The sequence below is a fragment of the Mytilus californianus genome, unplaced genomic scaffold (genome assembly GCF_021869535.1).
Source record: "Mytilus californianus isolate M0D057914Y unplaced genomic scaffold, xbMytCali1.0.p SCAF_31, whole genome shotgun sequence".
Classification (NCBI taxonomy): Eukaryota; Metazoa; Mollusca; class Bivalvia; order Mytilida; family Mytilidae; genus Mytilus; species Mytilus californianus.
In genome coordinates, this window is record NW_026262681.1 from 241,287 (window position 1) to 264,800 (window position 23,514).

Below are 23,514 nucleotides of genomic sequence, written 5' to 3' on the forward strand. Positions count from 1 at the left end.
TTTGGGAGCGTGTTCAAATTCTACATCATTATTCCTGTTGTCTTGATAGCCCCCCTTTATTTCTATTGTATAAACAGAGATTTTAAAGATGGTCTACTTGTATCACCCTCTAACAAGAGTTTATTAATTAAATATATATTCTATTATCAAACTTTTTTGTACAATTGGAAGACTTCCATCGCTTCACTGACCTTAGGCCTGATGTTTGTGAGTTTGCTCACTCAAGTTCTCCCATTACCAATTAAACATATTTTAAGCTGAGGTCAATTTTGATAATGCTTATTTTTAAAACTTATGTCTTTTGTGTTTACTACCAATCATTTTAAACTGCAATCAAAAGTTCTTCTTCCCAAACTTTTTTAATAGAACCAACCCAAACATTAGAAATTTTCCATAGATATCAATAAAGATGGCAACAAACACACAAAGTAAATAATGAAGTAAGAACGAAGCAATCAATACACTTAACAATTATTCAATAACACAGGACGAAAGCATCAAAGGAATTCATATCACCATATGCATGCAAAGCATACAAAATTAATTATGTGACAATATTTCACCTATGTAGTTAGTGCAAACGCAAAGCTCAAGATTTTCTCTGAAATAAATAAAACAGTTGATGTAATAGTAACTTATTGACCTCTAAATGTCTTTTAGTTATTTGTGTTGTCAGGTTGATGTCTTATTGATGTATACCCACATCTCTTATTCATATCTATTGGACTGATTTTTTTAGTGAACAATACTATTTTGAATAATGCATGCAATTTTCTGCTGATTTACATTTTTTCTCAAAATATACAACTGGTATCACCTTATTAAAATGCAGTTAATTTATATCAGCTGGAATTATGACTTAGAAAACGATAAAATTTCAGTTTTTTCGTACTTTAAAGTTGGCGTGTATATGAAGTGGTATCTTAAAACCAACATGCTACTTCATTCATATTTACACAATTTTTAAAATATTTTTTGTTCTAATAAAACATAATAAATAAATTTGGTGTATTTACTGTCTTCTGATTGGTTAAAAGTATTACGTTTATTTTCAATGTTGTCAATTTTTATGGCGACATGCCCTCTCTGACGTTATGTATTCATACACCAACATGTGTGTACGTTGTTATTGTTAATATAAATAATATAAAAAGCTCTTAGAGCCTTATTTTTGATAGAAATTTATTTATAATGAATGACAATAATTTATTTTGAATTTATTGAACCATAAAATTAATTTTTGACTCTTCACATTTTACATAATACGCTTCGCGGATTATTCAATGTGAAGAGTCAAAAATTAATTTTATGGTTCAATAAATTCAAAATAAATAATAGTCATTCATCAAATGACTTTTAAAATTTAGCAGAACCTCATATAAGAATTTTGATCTGTATGCTTATTTACTGAAGATTGCATTTCAGATGAAACACATAAAATGTAATGAACTTCTTGTTTCATGCTAATCATAAAAAAAAAGAATTTCAAATAAAAATTAAAATATTCAATATAGTATGCTAACGTGTATTACTATATGTTTATTTGGATAATCAAAATCACTCAAATGATTTAATATTATATTTGGATAAATATAAATTATATATAGAAGAAAATCATAACAATTACAGCAAATACTTTTTTTTTCTGAATAAACGTTGTCATGCATTATAGTAATATGTTATCCACTTGGTATTTCTACCCCTGTACATGTACATGTATGGTGTATTCTAACAAACAAGGTGTGAGTACTTAGAACAATAAAGCAACACATAGTATATAGACAACTTCTGTGTAAACCTACTAGCATATGATAGTGAAAAATAGTTTAAGAGGGGAGATAACTACATAAATACTAACCTGTAAAGATGTCATAACACCACTGGCTATAGACGATATTTTTCCTGCTACTTTAGTAACACCTTGTCGTACACCATCTTTAATCTCTTGTAAATCGGGACCACTATTATAAGATCTATTTTTAGAGGAATTGTCACCAAAATAATCATCACTAGATATACTGTTACTTCCTTGAAATTTCTGTAAATTTTGTTTGGTTTCAAACTACAACAAAAAAATTCAAATTTAATACAATTTATAAATACTAAGACAGAAATCATGATAGATGTAATTAAGTCTTGTGAAGTGTTTGATGAATTTTGAATATACATGTATCAATCCATGAAAAAATAACTAATACAACAAAGATATCTCCCTCATTTAAAAAAAAATAATGTCTTTTTAATTTCTCATTTTTCCTACTTACAAAATGTGTGAGGGGTTCACTTTTGAACTATTTGATGAGTTTTCTGCTATACTGGAAGTCCGAACTTCAATGTCTGTTTGTACAACTATGACTGAAAACAATTCCAATTATTTACTGTTTCAGAGTTTAAAGGATGAGTATTTTCATTTTTTGTACCACAAAATGAAAATAATGTCATGTCATTGGTTTAATTTCCATTGTTTAGAACATTACTGACCAATAATAAGGTATTGAAAATATCACCCAGAATGCATTAAGATTCTGAAACTGTGAATTGAAAGCTGAAAACAGAGATCAGTTATTCTTTTCATATCTAAATATCCCCTCACACACCACACAGGCAGAGACATAAATGCCTTTACATATGGATATTTATATAAAAGATAACACAATTACAATTTACTGGAGTATAAGTACTGATCTACATACATCAGAATCTCGACCTCCAAAATACTGGTCTGATGAAATGGCTTTGGCATTCCCAAATTTTTTCTGTGCATCTTCTGAAGATGATGTTGTATTATAATCATAAGCCTTTCTACTTCTACTTGGTCTGAAAATAAATACAACTTTACTTGCATGGTACTATATTTTTATCAGCTTCGGTAGATTTTGAATAATTACAAAACTGCAAATAGAATTAGGAAGATGGCAATACATATTATTTATTCTGTAGTTTACGATGATGATTGACTGTTGGTGTTTAACTAACACCACTTTCAGCACACTTGGCTAATCATGGTGGCCTGTAGATTATGCTCTAGTAGAGATTAATACCACTTTATTTTTAACTGCAAGTTTTTAGCTGAGAAACAGAAATAATGTATCAGTATGTGGTTTGCTCATAGACATAACTCAATTAAATTTCAAGAACTTATGTCCAGTAAAGCAATGAAACATTAAAGAAACTGCAACTACATGTACATCAATCATGCTAATACTGGTGTTTGTCTTCGTGGCCTGTTATACGTGTAATCTTTCTACAATGTTCATATTTGTTTTCTGTTAACTATTGTTTGATAGTTATATATACACATGTATTTTGCATATGTGGTAAATTGTTTTTGATTGTATCTCTCTATCGATTCAATGCATTAACTTTTTGAGAATAAAGATATATGTGTTATTACTTTCAGGAAAATAAGCAGTATTATAATTAACAACCAAGTGAACCAACAATATTAATCATAATCATGATAATTGGAATATTTATTTTAGATGTTGCTTGTTTTGTAAGTTGGTATCTTTAATATTTCTAATTTCCAATGCGAACATTTTGATTATACTTACAAGTGACATTCTTATTATTTTCTAAGTAAGAAAGTTGTTTAAAGCATTTTGCCTTATTCTCTAAGACATATTTAAGAACTTTACAATACTTTTCTACTTATTAAAGATTCAAAGTAATTTCAATTATGTCAGGGGAAATACAAGTTTTGCACAATTGTGTTCAATTCAGGGGGAGATAATTATATAGCATCATGATACATATCAATTCAATTTAACAGTATTTTAAGAGGCAGCAAGGTCAGAAAAAATCCACTTTTTATTTTCAACATCCTGAAAAAGATATATACCCCAAAAATATTATCAATTTCTGTTCATAACTTTTTGTTTTGCAAAACAATAATTGACCACAGTTTAATATATTTTGAATAATTTTGTCCCAAATAGGACATACTGTCAAATTATCTCCTATATCAGAGTTGCATTCATAATGTAGCATCATGAATATACATACAAAAATAAAAGGAGCATTAAAATCCTGCCATTATCATAGACTCTTTACTATTCACAATGCCCAAATAAATACACCTGTAATGATTCTGAAAAAAAAATCCCAATGGAGGTGTATTCACTTTATGAATGGAGATACCTTAATATGTTGGAATAAAAGTGTAAGAAATTATATATAAATATTAAATCAATAATTTCATCATTTTGTTTTTACATAGATTTTTCTATTAATTGGATGGATTTTCAGAAAAAATATATTCACTTCTTAACAAAGAACAGTGGGCTAGTTTTTGGTTGTTCTCTCTATAGGATGCAACTTTAGCTGTTTCACAAACCACACCTCTTTTGGGGAGATATATAATATTCATAGATATATTGTTTTGTTTACATACTGGTTTCCAGATATCTCTATGTTTTATCTTATAGAGACATAACTTGGGAATGTTACCAGCATAAAAACACATGGACAGTGGCCAACTTGAATTCTTAGAAAGACCCAAAGTGAAGGGAGGGGAAGTACAGAATTTAAGAATAAGTTTAAACTACAATTGACATTTGATCTCTGAATTTCTTACCGGTCATCTTCATTCTTTGATGGAAAACTTTCAGTAAAGCTTTGTTTAGATTCAAATCTATCTATATCCCAGCTACCAGATTTATTGCTGCTGCCCCAACTACTCTCTTTACTTCCCCAGGAATTGTCTCTGTCTATATCAAATGCACTCTCATTTCTACAATAATACAATACAATCTGATTAAAATACAGATCATGTGACCTTTGCTTCATTCTCCTTTCTGTTTTAAAGAGCTTTCGGGATTCTCTGGTTTTGTCGGGTAACTACACATCTTACAAAATTTGAAGGCTGAAATTTCATTGGCTGATGTAAAAATTACCAAAACAGCAAATAGAATGGAGTATTGTCAGATCGTTGTAAGTGAAGCTTGGACGCAGGATCTCTATTTTAATCAGATTGAATTCAGTATAACATACTGTGGATTCATTGTTATTCTTGACTTACCAATTTTTATTGATTTCGTGGGTAAAGGTAAACCACAAATTTAAACGATCATTATACATGACATAGTATAAATTTTCTACATGTTTTTATTCAGACTTTGGCAAAAACATGAAATCAAATATCCACGAAAAATCCATTTTTCCTCAATCCACATAAATTGGTAACCATGAAAATAGTGAATGAATCGACAGTGAATGAAATTTACAATTCAATGTATAAAGTTTAATTTGTATAAGGAATTAATGTTTAATCACCCAAGCTTACATTGGATTAGTTTATAAAATTCGATCATAATTCTGTTTTGCTTCTTTTTTTGTAGTTGTTCATCTGAAATTCCTGTTTCTCTCCCCCCACCCCCCGATTTGTTTAAAACCAAGTGCAAATTGTTTGCAAATTAACATTGCATATATATATTTCCTGTGCAATTTGATTTACACTGGCCACTTATTTTTTGCAAACAACTACAGATAATGTGAAAAACAATACTATTTTGGACCTACTATCCTTAACGGCCTGTCTACAAATGTTAGTGTTTGACATTAGATATCTCTATCAGCAAAATAGACGATTGTAGTCAGTTATACAGTCTCCAACTATTATATATTTTTGGAATTTCTTATTTTTTAAAAATGAAACCACTAATTTTTGTCATTAATGAAAAAATAATATTTAGAATTGATTAATAACATAATTTATACCTATTTTTCATCAATATGTATATGAAAAAGTGAAAATATTTCCATTCATTCTCAAAAATAAAATATTCTTCTTAAATAAATAGTTTAGACAAACATATAATAATTTTTTTTTTTTACAGAATTGCAAACATATTAGACAAAGCAGCTGTCAGATACTATTCACTGCTACTTACTTATTTCCTGAAAATCCCATATCATCTAGTTCATCTTCAAAGAAATTTCTGGACCTTGAAGGTTTACTGCTGTATTTTTCTAAACGTGATTTACTGTCATTTTCTGGAGAGTCTTGGTTAATTGTCTGCATATCTGTCATAGCTGAGTGACTAACTCCTCTGAAAAAGAATTCAATATGTACTAAAGTGAAAGATAGAGATTTTTTATTTATTAATCATTTAATTATTTTATTCAAATCATCACTTTAATGCGTTTCGAAGTCCCATTTTTGAATTTTAACATATGCAAGTATTTTATCCCGTCAATTAACATAAAATAATAAATTTTCAATTTGTTTAGTATACATGGCAAACATCTCAGCTGGAAGTCATCCAATGTACACCATCCATTTGTACCAATTTGCAAATTTCATATTTAGTTTTTCAGTGTTTAAGATATTTACGAGGGATGAAAGTTATAATAAACAACTTAATCTCAATCCAGGCTAGTTTGCACCTATCCAATGTCAGGAGACTGTAATTCAGTAGTGTCGTTTGTTGCTGTCTATCATTTTTGTTTTTTCAGTTATTGTTTTGTCCATAAATCAAGCCATTAAGTTTTCCTTATTGAATTGCTTTACATTTGTCATATCAGGGCCTTTTATAGCTTGATATGAGGAATGGGTTTTGCTCATTCTTGAAGGCTGTACAGTATCCTATAATTGCTAACTTCTCTTTTATTTGGTCTTTGGTGGAAGGTTGTCTAATGGCAATCATAACACATCTTTTTTATTTTTACATAGTGATTTCAAAGATAAACTAGAGGCTCTAAAGAGCCTGTGTTGCTCACCTTGGTCTATGTGCATATTAAACAAAGGACACAGATGGATTCATGACAAAATTGTGTTTTGGTGATGGTGATGTGTTTGTAGATCTTACTTTACTGAACATTCTTGCTCCTTACTATTATCTCTATCTATAATGAACTTGGCCCGGTAGTTACAGTGGAAAATATTTTGTAAAAATTTGCAAAAATTTACAAAATTTATGAAAATTGTAAAAAAATTGACTATAAAGGGCAATAACTCCTTAAGAGGTCAATTGACAATTTTGGTCATGTTGACTTATTTGTAGATCTAACTTTGCTGTACATTATTGCTGTTTACAGTGTATCTCTATCTATAATAATATTCAAGATAATAATTAAAAGCTGCAAAATTTTCTTTAAAATAACCAATTCAGGGGCAGCAACCCAACAACATGTTGCCTGATTGGTCTGAAAATTTCAGGGCAGATAGATCTTGACCTAAAGAACAATTTTACTCATCAGATTTGCTCTAAATGCTTTGGTTTCAGAGATATGAGCCAAAAACTGCATTTTACCCTTAGTACTATTTTTTAGCCATGTCGGCCATCTTGGTTTGTGGGCAGGGTCATCGGAAACATTTTTTAAACGATATACCCTAATGTTGATTGTGGACAAGTTTGGTTAAATTTGTCTTAGTAGTTTCAGAGGAGAAGATTTTTGTAAAAGATTACAAAAATTTACGAAAAATGGTTAAAAATTGACTATAAAGGGCAATAACTCCTTAAGGGGTCAATTGACCATTTTGGTAAAGTTGACTTATTTGTAGATCTTACTTTGCTGAACATTATTGCTGTTTACAGTTTATCTCTATCTATAATAATATTCAAGATAATAACCAAAAACGGCAAAATTTCCTTAAAATTACCAATTCAGGGGCAGCAACCCAACAATGGGTTGTCCGATTCATCTGAAAATTTCAGGGCAGATAGATCTTGACCTGATTAACAATTTTACAGTCAGATTTACTCTAAATGCTTTGGTTTCAGAGATATAAGCCAAAATCTACATTTTACCCCTATGTTCTATTTTTAGCCATGGCAGCCTTCTTGGTTGGTTGGCCAGGTCACCGGACACATTTTTTAAACTAGATACCCCAATGATGATTGTGGCCAAGTTTGGTCAAATTTGGCCCAGTAGTTTCAGAGGAGAAGATTTTTGTGAAAGTTAACGACGACGGACGCCAAGTGTAAAGAAAAGCTCACTTGGCCTTTTGGGCTAGGTGGGCTAAAAAGGAAATTTTGCTACAATGTTTTACATGAACTATATATTGCTTTCATAGCAATGTTGCATCAATTGACATTTTTTTTCAAATCAACTTGAATTAATTCATTTCACCACTTGTTATTTTTAACAATAAACTGTTGACACAGATATGTCTCGGCTGTATGTACATCTGATAGAAAAAACACAAATGCTGATATTAAAATAGCCACACTTTAACATTTAAATTAAGCAAAAGTTTCAAAGTCAATCGACCATGACTGAGGGGGAGGAGGCAAATAATCTCCATGGAAATAAGTTGTGCCAATGCTACTTCAACTGCATACCAAATATCATAGACACACCATTAGTTGTTCACCTAAAACTGACTTAATCACAAAATTTAACAGTTTATGTTGATGCCACCATTTGAAACAGCATTCCTTAGTCTAGCTTTTTTCAACTTTGTCAAGGCAAGACAATAACCATAGCTATATCTGTTGACTAAGTCATTATGATTAGTTATATATATTTTTCGAACATAAACATTGCATCTCTCAAAGGATTATTTATACCAGGTTGTTAATATAGTACATACTTATGGCCACTAAATCCCATGCCAAGTCTCTCAAACTGTGCTGCTTTCTTTGGATCAGCAATCATTAATTTATCTTCTTGTTTCTTTCTTTCTATACTCATATCTTTGTATGCTAACTTCATAGTTGCCCTGTAAAATATGCTAAATCTGTCAATATATAGCTTTAAATTTGATAATCTGTCTCTTGCCTTGATTTATATTCAAATGAATGCACTATTTACATTTCTTTTGTAACTTAACATCTAAACTTTCTTTAAAAGATTTAAAATAAATATGATAGTCATATTCATAATTTTAAGTTGAAATATTTTGAATAATGTGTCTGGGTAGGTTGACATGTCTTCCTGCAGACTGTTGTGAACTTGCATGGTAAAAATCCAGCATGGCGTGTCAGTCTAGAACAAAGCAGGGGTAATATTCATATCGCAGTACCATGTTCTTGTCAAGAATATGCATTTAATTTGCTGCTGAAAGTTAAACAGCCATCAATCATCCTAAATCCACTGAAAGAAATATGAGTGGTATATTTCACAGTGGCCATTACAGGCAGTGGTATTTTATATAAAAGAGGAAAATTAGGCAGATTTTACAATTTTTTGTATATTCTTATTTTTAACAGTGTTTGAATTTTTTTTTAAAATGCTTAAGTTAACATCATCATGAAAGGCAAATGTGACCATTGTATGTAATTATGACATTGTTTACACTTCTGCAACAAGAGAAGGACCTTCCCAAAAATCCATGGCCAGCAATTTAAACTTATTTTTAAATATAATACATCAATTATAATTATATAATTGTTATTATAAAAGAACAGAGTTCCAATGTCCCCTGCGTTGCACATATTTTACCTATCAAGGGCAATAACTAAAAATAACTTTTTTTTGTTCTTTAAAACTTTTAAAAAATATCTTAGAGAACTGAAAGCTCCATAGCAAATACTATGCAATTTCCAATATAATTAAAATTTCAAAGGGCATAACTCTTTTATAAAATATTTGATAGGCACTGAGATCGAACTTGTCCAAGATGTTGCTTACATAAACTTTTGATATAAGTTTCATAAAAATCTTGCAAGAATTGTATACATGAGAGCGCTTACAATGCAATTTTCCACATAATTGATATTTCAAAGGGTAATAACTCTTTATAAAATAATTTATCCACTCTTGATTTCAAACTTGTCCAGAACATTGCTGATATAAACCTATGATATAAGTTTCATAAAAATCTGGCAAGAATTCTATATATGAGAGCGCTAAAAATGCAATTTTCAATATAATTAATGTTTTAAAGGGGCACAACTCTTTTAAAAATAATTGATCTGCACTGATTTTTGAACTTGTCCAATACATTGCTTCTATAATCCTAAGAAATAAGTTTCATAAAAATCAGGCAAGAAAGGGGGCCAAAAACTAGAGGTAGTGGGTTATCCTTTCCCCTGTAAAGTTCATGATTTGCTACGGATTAAAAGTAAACCCCCAAAAAATTATTTGGATCAAAACACAAAATAGGTGCACAATGTAATTTTATGGTAAAAATTCCAAGATAATTTCATTGAATTATACTGAGTTTAGTTGTGGATACAAAATGGGAACCCTCCAAATAAAGCAATGGAAAATTCTGTCGAGTGATTCAGGAGCAGTTGTGGATAAGCGAGACAAAAGGACAAACCAACAAACAAGCGGACTCCCCATTACTATGTACCAACCACTTTAGAAAGCAGGGGTATACAAGGGGGGATAATAATTATTTGTCAAAATTACATTTGTTTATCTTTCTCCTCTTGTGTTTTTGCCTCTTGTACAGCCATATTTTTAGCTAGTTCTTCCCTTTCTTTATCAAGTTGCTGGGCTTTATTCTCAATTTCGCTGAAATTTGCTTTTACTCTTTGAGCACCAAATCCTTTCTGAAATAAAAATTAACATGTATCTAATAAAAAACTTTTTCTTTTCAGAAAAAAGTAATTGAGAAGATTGGGGTAAAGGTCAATGGCCAACCACACAAAATTATGTGTTAACCAAAACAGAATCTAGAGTGCATCTACAAGAAAAAACGTATCAAAGAAGTCTCTAGTTGGTTTTTAATTTGTGTGAATATATAAGTATCTCATTTAGACAAGTATTTCAAACTTTTCTATTGCCGTTTTTCGCAAATAGAACAAGCCCAACAGGCTATATATCTTGCATTGCCTGTGGGCATTTACTAAAAAAAAATTATCAAGAATATTAATTTTGGTGAATGAATGAAGCAAATGAGATAAAAGAATCCTTTATCTTGTGTCAGAGGTACAATTGTTATGTAATTGTTTTAATGTTTCTGTATTGTTCTTGATTAAATAACATATCATAAATCTTCTATCTAATACCAACCGATTTTTTTGCTCCTCCTGTTTTCTTGGCACCTATCAATGCCTTTCTAGGTTCAGCATGAGCCATGGCTTGGGTAGGAGACATACTCAGAGCATGATCAACAGAAGGACCTTCTGATGGATCTGATAAAAAAAATACTTATATGGTTTATCTAAATATGAATTTTCAGTGGTGTCAATGTATACAAGGTTATATATTTTGGCTTAGAGATTTTCTGATAAACATCAATCCAGAAAAGTGTTTTAAAATGTGTAAATTGATTTTATGACACGTATGTATTTCAATTACATATTGAATACTATTTTATGACATTTTTTTAATTTCTGATACATCTTATTCTTTCCACTCTTGTGTTTACCTATACAAGCAAGATAATTCCAAGTTGACAGCAGTTCAACAAGGCAAATAAATCATCATTAGAAAGAATGATATTTGGAATCATATTCCCCCCACATTTTAACCCCTTTAACAAATTTACTGCTATAACATGTAAAACTAAGTGATCATCATTATACTGACACCATTAGAGTCTAGGTCAACTTCAAATAAAGACATAATTTTGTGTTATTTTCATTTTTTTTTTAATCAACACCATAAAACTATTCTATTAATTATAGAATAACTAATCGAAGAATTCAAATAGAGAAAAATATTCAACGAGTGACAGAACAACACATTAATGAATGCGCTTAGCGCATGAGTTAATTATCAGTGTTGTTCGGTCACGAGTTGAATATTTTTCGATATTTGAATTCTTTGATAAGTTATTCTTTTTATTACATTGGCAAATGGTTTTTTTATGAAATTAAAGTAGAAAATGTAAAGAACTATATCTTTTTTTACGCATTCACAATTTGTTTTGATCCGACGTTATCGACGTCTTGACAACGCCTATTGTTGTATGACGTCAGAGGAGTGAAATAACCACGTTTATTTCACATGTGAAATTATCGGTTTTTATTTCACTGGGAAATCAATGTAATTCATTGCAACCAATGTAATAAATACAATTATCACAGATCAATGCATAAAAATGTGTTTTGGCTAAAATGAAAGTAGAAAGTTTTTAGCCTTAATATTTACTCCTAAAACATTTTACTCTGCTATAGTTAACTATACCTATTTCCTCAGCTTTACTGAGACTTCCATTTTTAATAGGCTTTGGTTCTGAAGTATGTGTGAGTTTCTGACTTTCTTGTATCAAATCGGGTTCTTTATCCTCTGTATGGGCATCAAAGAAATCTACTTCCTTGTTCACTGGAGATGTTGGATCATGATGACTTTCAATGTGTAACTAAAAATATAAATAAGATATTGATGTTGGGGTAAAAAGTTTATCTTCTTCAATCTTGTTTTCTTTCTTTCTAAGTTCATATTTTTGTATGCTTACCTCATAGATTTAATAGGGTTTATAATAGTGGAAGCTAAGTGTATTGAAACACTTGTTTGAATATTAAATATTTTTATGACACCTACCTTTGTACCATGTAATTTCATGGCCTGTGTCGCTAATGAGTGTAACTTTCCTTTGTACAACTCGGCTGCACGACTGTGGTATTTCTGTTGCGAGTCTGAAGATGTACAACCATGTTGACGGAAAAAATGTGTCTGCAATGAAGGTACTTTAATGTCAAACATTCATTTGATAATAAGAATGGTTAAATATGTGTATCTGCAACCAGCATATTTTTTAAAGACTATAAAAGAGTACTTATAAGATCTTGATAAAATTCCTACAATAGTCCTAGATTTTTAACATTCATAACTTATCCTTCTTTATATAAAAAATAAAGCATGCATTAAAAATATAAAATAATTTTATTTTGATATTTATCTATTCTGGCCAGCTGACTTCTAGTCTATCATGTCTATAATTAGAACGGATTCAGAGCTTTATCCCGTCAAATTATTTATCTGCCAGTACCAAGCAAGCTTCCTTTAATTTATTGTTTGTCATTGGTTGCTGTTTGCTTTATTTGTTTTTGCTTGTTTTTAACAGAAATCTTTTGAATTGTTTCACATTTAGTCATGCTGGAGTCTTCTATAGTATAGTTTACAATACGGTATGGGGTTTGCTCAATTGTTGAAGGCTGTACAGTGCCAGATAATTGTTTACATCCTCTTCTTTGGGTCTCTGGATATAGTTGTCTCATTGTATACAATACTAACTAATACCATGTAATATGTGGTTGCAGTGACTTACAGCATTTGCATTTCCTCCCACTTGCATGGCTCTTAACTGTATCCATGTCCAACTAGTATCCAGCTGTGTAGATCTGATAAAGGTAATGTGGACCCCTAGGGATCTGTGTACAGCTGAACAATCAATGCACAAGAAAACACCATAGGTTACACTTGCCCATGTTGGATTATTGCTTGCACAATCAAAACATTGCTGAAAAGAATATGGAAAATATACATTTATTTGAACATTTAAGTCACAGTCATCAAACATTTTTGTCAAAACATATATGTAGGACAACTTTGACATTCCAATTTTGTTTCTTAAATTGACCTAAAAGTAGGGGTTTCAATAACATTATGTTATTTGAAAAATAATTTCAAGCACTTTTTTCAAAAAGATTCATAGTTAAACAAAACCTTTTGTTATTTAATACCAAGGTATAACAGATTCTGACAGTTTAATTTTTTTTACATGAATTTAGAATAAAATGCTCCGCTGGGCGCAGCTTGATACGACCGCAGAGGGTGAACCCTGAACAGTTGGGGCAAGTATGGACACAACATTCAAACTTGATACAGCTCTGAATTTGGATTGTGAATAAATATTTGACACAGCATAGGTTTCTGACACAGAATGAATGTGGTCTTAGAACTTAATTTTTTTTAATTTACCTATTACGGTCCAACATCCAAAATCTAAATATATGGTTAGATTCAGCATATCAAAGAATACAAAGAATTCAATTTTTGATGAAATCAAACAAAGTTTAATTTCGGACCCTTTTGACCTCAATGTGGACCAATTTGATAAAGGGGCCCAAAAATCAAAATACATGGTTAGATTCAGCATATCAAAGAACCCCATATATTCAATTTTTGTTGAAATCAAACAAAATTTAATTTTGGACCCCAACTTGGACCAACTTGAAAACTGGGCCCATAATCAAAAAACTAAACACGTTTAGATTCAGCATATCAAAGAACCCCATATATTCAATTTTTGTTAAAATCAAACTAAGTTTAATGTTGGACCCTTTGGACCTTAATGTAGACCAATTTAAAAAAAGGGACCCAAAATTAAAAATCAAAATACACGGTTAGATTTGGCATATATATCAAAGAACCCCAATAATTCAATTTTTGATGAAATCAAACAAAGTTTAATTTTGGACCCTTTTGACCTCAATATGAACCAATTTGATAGCCGGGCCCACAAATAAAAAATCTAAATACATGGTTAGATTCAGCATATCAAAGAACCCCATATATTCAATTTTTGTTGAAATAAAACAAAGTTTAATTTTGGACCCCAACTTGGACCAACTTGAAAACTGGGCCCAAAATCAAAAATCTAAATACATGTTTAGATTCAGCATATCAAAGAACCCCATATATTCAATTTTTGTTAAAATCAAACTAAGTTTAATTTTGGACCCTTTGGACGTTAATGTAGACCAATTTGAAAACTGGACCCAAAATTAAAAATCTAAATACACGATCAGATTCGGCATAACAAATAAATAAATTTGGTCAAAGATTTTACAAATCTAATGTGCCATACTGTCATTGACTGTGCAATTAAAGATTACTTCTTGAAATTTTTCAATATTTGAAATTTGAAAAAAAAAATTATTTGAAGAATAATTCTTTTTAATTTCTGAAATCTGAAACGAGAAAATATTAACCGCCCACAATTTCCTTTTACCCCAAAAAAATTCTTTCCCTCAAGATATGGTCATAATCTCAATTCAAATTTCCAATGGAATTTGCAACCATAATTACCCATTTAAATTTACCATAGTGCTAACTTAATCTATTTTATAATAGAATTTAAAATATGGTGTCAAATCTTTCATATGGATTTTTTTGTAAAAAAAAAAAGATGCAACATTTGCAGATATTTTTACTGGTCTTCCTTTATAAAAATGCATTTCTTAAACATAATTTAAAAGCAGTGTAAGGGAAGTAATCAAAACGTATTTGGATTACCTCCCTTACACTGTTTTAAATTGTCTTAATTGTTCATTAACCATTACTTTATACATAATTTAAAAGCAGTGTAAGGGAGGTAATTCAAATGATGTATTTGATTTATCTCCCTTACACTGCTTTAAATTATGTTTTGTACTAAAGTATTTGTCCATTAACCAGGACAACCTTGTTTTTCCCCCTTTTTTGCCCCTAATTCCAAAACGGTTTGAGCCATAACCCCCCAAAGCAAATCCTAACCATCCCTTTGTGGTATGGAAACTTGTGGTATAATTTCAGAGAGATCCATACACCATTCCACAAGTTATTGTCTGGAAACTACAAAATGCTTATTTTTGGCCCCTAATTCCTTAACTGTTGGTACTATAACCCCCAACCTTCCTTTTGTGGTATTTAACCTTATGGTAAAATTTCATAGAGATCCATTCACCTAAACTAAAGTTATAGTGCATAAACCAATGTGTCTTCGGACGACAACAACGACGACGACGCCAACGTCATACCAATATACGATTGCAATAATTTTTTGCGGTCGTATAAAAAGCAGGGATAAACTGCTACTTTATCCTTTTCAAGGCTATTTTTTTACAATTTAAGTAAATGCTGTCATAATCAGGATAATATAGTCATAATGTCAAAATCTCAAGTGACTTGTATGCCCATGATCAATGTATATCATGTATATATTTGCCTCTCTGTGTACCTGGTATAATATTGTTCTTGAATTCAACAGTTCAAGATACCGGGTATGTTTCAGATTAAATTTGCCATATTTACTGAACTCTACCTTTTGCAGTAAAATTAAATAAAATGCTTCGCTGAGCGCAGCCTGATTCGACCACATTCGAACCCTGAACAGTTGGGGCAAATTTGGACACAATATTCAAGCTTGATACTGTCTGAATTTGGATTGTGATCAAATTTTTGACACAATATAGGTTTCTGACACAAAATAAATGTGGTCAAAGATCTTACAAATCTATTGCGCAATACTGTGCAATTTAAGGTTTCTTCTTTCTTCTTGAAACTTTTCAAAAATTTGAAATTTGTAAAAATTTTGAAAACAAAATATGAAGCCCTTAAAAAATTGGAAGCCACCACCATTTTTGAATCCCTCCTTGGAACAATTACCTCCAAACTCAATCCCAGCCTTTACTTTGTAGTATGGAACCTTGTAGTACAATTTCAGAGAGATCCATTCACTTAAACACAAGTTATTGTCTGGAAACTAGAAAAATGCTTGTTTTTGGCCCTTTTTTGGCCCCTCATTCCTGCATGTATGGGACAATTACCCCCAAACTCAATCCCAGACTTCCCTTTGTGATATGGAACCTTGTGGTACAATGTCAGAGAGATCCATACACTCACACACAAGTTATTGTCTTGAATTTTGAAACTACAAAAATGCTTGTTTTTGGCCCTTAATTTCTAAACTGTTGGCACCATAACCCCAAAAATGAATCCCAACCTTGTACTTGTTGTATTAAACATTGTGGTACAATTTCAGAGCAATCAACAAAATTATACACAAGTTATTATCCTGAAACTAGAAAAATGCTTGTTTTGGGCCCCTAATTCCTAAATGGTTGGGACCATCATCCCCAAAATCAATCCCAATCTCCATATTATGGTATTGAACCTTCTTAAAAAATTTCATAGAGATCCATTCACTTTAACTAAAATCATTGTCCGGAAACCAAATGTGTCTTCGGAATACGACGCAGACATCATACCATTATACCATCCAAAAAAAATGTTTGCGGTCGTATAAAAACAATTTTTGCTGTCGTATAAAAATGTACTTTGCGTCCCTAACAATCATTGTTTCCCCTAGGTAAGTTTTGTAAGAAACAAGTAACCAAAATTTGCTTTCTATTTAGTTTCAGCTAAATAAGAACATCTGCTGTAACAATCACGATTAATCACAGTTTCGATGTGTGGTAAGATTTTTTCATGGCTCATTCTTTTTTAGAATTTTGAACATATTAAAAAATTTGTGAGGACACAATGAATTACATTACCTACATGAACCTTTCACTTGTAACTGCACACTTTATGACAAAATGCCTAATTGAATTAACACTTGTTTAAAAGTCACTTAATGTATCTATATACATGTATATATATAGGTTATGAATACTATAATATAATGTGGCCAAAAACTACTATAGCCGAACTGACCTGGTCAGAATAGTCTTCTCAAAATACATCCACTTCATTTAAACACTGGTGGATAGATTTCTCATTGGCAATCATACCACATCTCCTTATTTTTATATTGTGGCCGAAGCGTCTCGAATACAATTTATTGGCATTATAATATAATGTACTAATGTCGGTCAACCAATCATAGATTTTGCTATTGATACACATTTCAACAGGTCAGTTTTACGAAAGGCATGCATCTTGTGGAATTACTGATTATTGAGCAGGATAGGCCAAGAGAAGTAAGATAAATTGATAACAAATGAAAGACATCAGTCGTCTACATAACTTTTACATATAGACGACTTTCTAGTTCATGCACTTTCCCATAAATTTCCTATGTCACAATGCTTATTATATTACATCAAAGTAAGAACTGATTGTTTGGTGTCATCGTTCACGCTGATTGACCTAGGGTCAACCTGTGTAACTCATTTATAAATAAAATGCTTCGCTGGGGCGCAGCTTGATACGACCGCAGAGGTCGAACCCTGAACAGTTGGGCAAGTATGGACACAAAATTCAAGCTTGATACAGCTATGACTTTGGATTGTCATTAAATATTTGACACAGCATAGGTTTCTGACACAGGATGAATGTGGTGTAAGAACTGGAAAAAATTTAATTTACCTATTATGGTGGAATATCCATAAACTAAATTGTTTGTTAATTTCAATATATCAAAGAATATGTAGAATTCAATGTTTGATGTAATGTAATAAAGTTGAAATTTGGACCGTTTTTGTTCAATGTGGACCAATTTGGTAACATGTATAAATAATCAAAAATCTAAATACATGGCTAAAAATAAACAAAAATCCTTAATCAGCATCATTTAACAGTAATATCTAAAAATGGAAATTACATCATAAAGGTATTAAAATAGAAAATGACATCATAGTCATGGCTAAAAATAAACAAAATCCTTAATCAGCATCAGCAACATTTAAAGTAATATCTAAAAATAAAATTCCTTTGTAACCATAAAAGCCCATTTAAATACATCATAACAGATATTAAAATAGAAAATGACATCATAGTCATGGCTAAACATAGCAAAAAACCCTTAATCAGCATCATTTAACAGTAATATCTAAAAATGGAAATTACATCATAAAGGTATTAAAATAGAAAATGACATCATAGTCATGGCTAAAAATAAACAAAATCCTTAATCAGCATCAGCAACATTTTATAGTAATATCTAAAAATAAAATTCCTTTGTAACCATAAAAGCCCATTTAAATACATCATAACAGATATTAAAATAGAAAATGACATCATAGTCATGGCTAAACATAGCAAAAACCTTAATCAGCATCATTTAACAGTAATATCTAAAAATAAAAATTTCTTTGCAACCATAAAAGTAAAATAGAAAATGACATCATAATCATAGCTAAAAATAACCAAAAATTTTTTTTATTGGCAAATTTTAAATGGAGTTTATTATACTAAAACAATAAATTTGCAACCATAAACATGATAAAACCCCATTTAAACACATCATAAAAGTATTAAATAATTCAACTACATCATAAGGCTATAAAAATAGAAAATGACTTCATAGTCAAGGCTAAAGGTAAACAAAAAACCTTCATCAGCAAAATTTTATATTGGCAAATTTCCAATGAAGTTTATTACACTAAAATTGTTGGCAAATTTCCAATGCATTTATTAACAATAAAGTTATTGGCAAATTTCCAATTTACATAATTTAAAAGCAGTGTAGATGAGATATTTAAATGAGTTTGAATTACCAACCTTACACTGCTTTTAAATAATGTTCTTTACTCAATTATTTGTCTATTAAAATGGAAACCCTTGTTTTTTAACCTTTTTTCCCCTTATTCCTTAAACATTAGAGCCATAACCACCCCCCCCCCCCCCCCCAAGCCAATTATTACTTTCCAATGTAACCTAAATTTCCAATATACATAATTTTAAATTTCAATTCCTCATGATATATAACCGTATCATTATTATTTTCTTTCATATATAAATCTGAAACAACCATCTTTAAATGGAAAATTTTAAAGAAAAAAAAAGGAAAAAAAAAAATCCTACCTCCCACACATTTTTTCAACCCCCTTTTGATTCATCATCCCCCACCTCAATCACAACCTTCAATTTGTGGTATGGTACATTGCAATACAATTTCACAGAGATCCATACACTTGAACACAAGTTTTTGTTGCAAACTAAAAAAATCCTTATTTTCGACCAATATTTGGACCCTTATTCATAAATGTTTGAGCAATTAACCCCAAAACTCAATTCCTACTTTCTCTTCGTGATAAAAAATAACTAACTTAAGATGTAAATTTTAAACAAAAAAAAAATGAAAAAAAAAAATACCCCTTTTTTGACCCCCGCCCCCCTTATGATTCATCACCCCCACCCCCCTTTCCCCCCAAACCAAGCTCAATAACAGCCTTGCCTTTGTGGTATGGTACCTTGTAATACAATTTTAGAGAGATCCATACACTTGAACACAAGTTATTGTCTAGAAACTAAAAAATGCTTATTTTAAACCCCTTTTTAGGCCCCTTATTACTAAACGTTTTGGGCAATTACCACAACACTCAATTCCAGCTTTCCCTTTGTGAAATGGAACCTTGTAGTAAAATTTCAGAAAGATCCATACACTTACACACAAGTTATTGTCATGAAACTAGAAAAATGCTTGTTTTTTGCCCCCTTTTGGCCCCTTATTCCTAAAATTTTGAGGCAATTAACCCCAAAATCAATCCCAGCATTGACCCTTTGTGATATGGAATCTTGTGGTACAATGTCAAAGAGATCCATATGCTAACACACAAGTTATGTCTGGAAGTTACAAAAATGCTTATTTTCGGCCCCTTTTTGGCCCCTAATTCCTTAACTGTTGGTACCATAACCCCCAAAATCAATCCCCACCTTACTATTGTGGTATTGAACCTTATGGTAAAATTTCATAGAGATCCATTCACTTAAACTAAAGTTAGAGTGCGAAAACCATTGTGTATTCGGACGACGACGACGGACGACGACGACGACGCCAACGTCATACCAATATACGACCTCAAAATTTTTTTGCGGTCGTATAAAAACAACCCGAGATTGGTGTATACATGATATAATTTATCACAATCTCCATAGAACCAACACAATTGTATGTAGTGATATGGGGATGAAGTCCTCAATAACAGTAAATCAATAAAACTCAAAATCAATATACTACATGTACTAATAAACTCAAAATTGTTACTTTTTTTCAAACTTTTTTCTAACAGTTGAGCTTGCGCAGTACCCTGTTCCTGTTCTGGTGAATGACGCTTCCATGTTGTAAGTCATACAATTTCCCACATATTTGTATCTATAACTGTTAACCAAGAATAATAATGAGGACGAACATTTTGAATGTATTCTGTTTCTGTACATAATAAACTGAGTCTACTGTAGAGCTTATTCAACATACAATTTTATAGCAAACAAAATAAGTTCTCTGGGGAAACTCACATCAGATCAATCATTCATGCAGTTTTTTGTATCAGTAATCATGGTAATAAGCCGACTTGGTATATTCCTTGTTTAAGGTATAAATTATTGTTTAAAATACTTGTATAAATTATTGTTTAAAATACTTTAAAATTAGAGAAAAAAATGCTACCTGAAGATTGTTTCTTTGTTTTTACATCATGTACATTGAAAATGACACCATATATAATCTTCCTAACAAATTATAGGACCAACATTGGATACATTTCCATAATTCAGTAACTTTTTCACCAGAAATTATGCTGGGAATTTTTTTTACAATAAATGTTTATATATTTAAATCTGCTCACGGTTAACAGGTCACTTGCTTCTGATTTTGGACTGCTCAAATTTCAGTGAAAACCTTAGTACCGAACAAATAACAGTCATTACAAAAATATCTACTGAATTATGTCATCAGCTGTATACATGTATTATGAGATTAAAACTGTTGGGAGGACTCAGATAAACATCCTGAGTTACTCAGGGGACAAGATCGTCCAATGAGTAGTATTTCTATATGATCAGTAACTTTAAAATATATATTATTTTTCTAAATATGTATGTGTATATCTTCAGTGATGGAAAGGTAGTCTCCTCTTTTTTATTCTATAAATTTTACTTATAGTGGTGAGACGAGTTTTAGATTTTAAAGAATAGTATTGATCAAATTTGGAAATGTGTGTGCGATTCTTGGGTCGTGTATACATGTACATAATATCTCTTGAGAGGATGTATGGGGAACCTGTAAATAGTGTAAATACTTTTACCGATACAAGAAATTTCTTGGTGTTCCTTAACTCAGTGTTCTCCCCAGGATTTTTTTAAGGCGCAAAATTCAAGGGCGCGTAACTCTTTTTTTAGAGTGATCTGAAGCAATAAGTCATAAATCATGACATGCAATATGAATTATAATGCTTTGTGTTATGTGTTTAATAATGCAGAGTATTAATGAATTACAAGAATATATATATGAAATAAATTGATTTTAAACACAAAAGTTATTTATATTCAGTCAATTAAAGAAGTCAAAATATAAATATTCATCTCTACTCTCTGCTCCTTCTAGGGATATTGTTTTTAGATAGTGTTATTTTGTTGGACAGTCTGTTCCTCAACTTTGTCTTTATCCTCTTCAGGGTTAAAAATTAAACCCCCACTCACAATAACTTTTGCTTATACCCCCTTTAACATTCCTAAGCCATGAAAACTCAGTCAGCCACTTGTCATTGAAACCAGAAACATGGTGCTTGCTTTTATCAATTGCTAAAACTTGAGCTTGGTTGGGATAAGGAGAAGCAATGAAATCTGCTTATACTGACAGTGTAGACGGAGGTGTATTCCCCTTTTCATTAGAAGTCATTGGTCTGAAAAAAACTTCTACTTCCATCATCTACATGTACCTTTTACTTATAATTCACCCCTTTGTTATTTGCAGAGAACATGTTCATTCAGAATTAATAAAATCAAATATGGTTAAGATATTTGGTATACAACTTTTTAAAACAAATTTTTTTTAAAAATGAACAGCTGACCAGTTTCCGTAGTTTCACATTACGCTTCCGTGCGTATTATTGTTTAATACTATATTTGGCAGATAGATATAAACGAAACTTTACAAATTCGTTTAAGTTAAAACCATTGAAATTATTTACCAGTGACATTATACAGAGCTGTGGCGATACTGTACCCGTTTTGATTGTCACATATTTCTCAACGCACGGATTCACGATCGATGTTCAATGATCATTTTATTTCTAAAAATATGACAGTTTCAGACGAATTTACCTTGCAAGCAACATTTTTTCACTTTCTATCAAAGTAAATCACTCCTCGTTATCTTTAATCAAACTTTATTTAAATTTTTTCAACTAATAATACTTTCATTCATAGTTTTCATCGTAAATATCTTTAGCAATGTGTATTCAAATTTATCACGTGTATTCAACACGTTCATTGGTCGTGTTTAAATAGATTCTTCTTCTCGACCAATGAAAAAAATCGTTACTTAAATGGCCAAGTGATCACACACACGATGTGTAAATACAATGTATTTGCGATCTATTTCTTCAATTTCTGCACTGAAGTTTTTAAAAAAATTTTATTTTCTTCAAAAAATATCTATCTTCTTGATGATCATTTACGCTATTACCTGCTAACATACTGTAAATTCAGAAATTATTGCGAGGTTTTTATTATTGCGACAAATGCGACAGAGTTGTAAACACAATAATTTAAACTCGCATTTTGAAATATTTTATATGAACTAAACAGGATTTTTCTCAAAATCGTAAAAATTAAAATCGCATTTAAGTCTAAAATGACAAAATCGCAATAATAAATGCACGCCATAATTTCTGAATTTACAGTAGTCCGATAAGGCTGAGATAAGCATGGCTCAGGTAAAACTAATTATCAGTTATTGCGTAACACTGACCGACCCATCAGCGGTGATCAGTTACTTGACAATTTTAACCAACATTTATAATGAAAATGTGAAAATTAACACGCTGTGGGATCAAGTAATAAGGGACAGCGGCCAATTAAGACGCTGCGGGATCTACAAAAATATTATGAAGGCGCTGCGGTACCGCAGCGTCATATCGGCCTGGGGAGAACACTGCTTGACTGAAGGTTATACAGACAGAAGAAGAGGTAACACCTGCCTCATATCTAAATTCGGAACAAGACCTTGGGAGTTGCGTAACA

General features: G+C 31.0%; 1 protein-coding gene across 4 annotated transcripts in view; it reads right to left on the minus strand.

The window, feature by feature from the left end:
- The window catches only part of LOC127736444 (ADP-ribosylation factor GTPase-activating protein 2-like), a 29,262-nt gene that overhangs the window by 5,435 nt on the left and 313 nt on the right, over positions 1 to 23,514 (minus strand). For 2 of the 4 annotated variants that reach the window (XR_007998965.1, XM_052246994.1), the window contains exons 2-12: positions 13,112 to 13,303; positions 12,385 to 12,516; positions 12,028 to 12,202; positions 10,909 to 11,030; positions 10,303 to 10,445; positions 8,537 to 8,665; positions 5,892 to 6,050; positions 4,577 to 4,732; positions 2,694 to 2,817; positions 1,859 to 2,062; positions 564 to 601 (exon numbers count right to left, since the gene is read on the minus strand). Coding sequence is in view for 3 of the 4 variants with exons in the window: in XM_052246994.1 (XP_052102954.1) it covers positions 590 to 601; positions 1,859 to 2,062; positions 2,694 to 2,817; positions 4,577 to 4,732; positions 5,892 to 6,050; positions 8,537 to 8,665; positions 10,303 to 10,445; positions 10,909 to 11,030; positions 12,028 to 12,202; positions 12,385 to 12,516; positions 13,112 to 13,303 (1,548 nt within the window). In the remaining variant the exon portion in view is untranslated. The remainder of the gene's footprint in view (positions 1 to 563; positions 602 to 1,858; positions 2,063 to 2,693; positions 2,818 to 4,576; positions 4,733 to 5,891; positions 6,051 to 8,536; positions 8,666 to 10,302; positions 10,446 to 10,908; positions 11,031 to 12,027; positions 12,203 to 12,384; positions 12,517 to 13,111; positions 13,304 to 23,514) is intronic. The other 2 variants (XM_052246993.1, XM_052246995.1) reach the window with 1 other exon arrangement.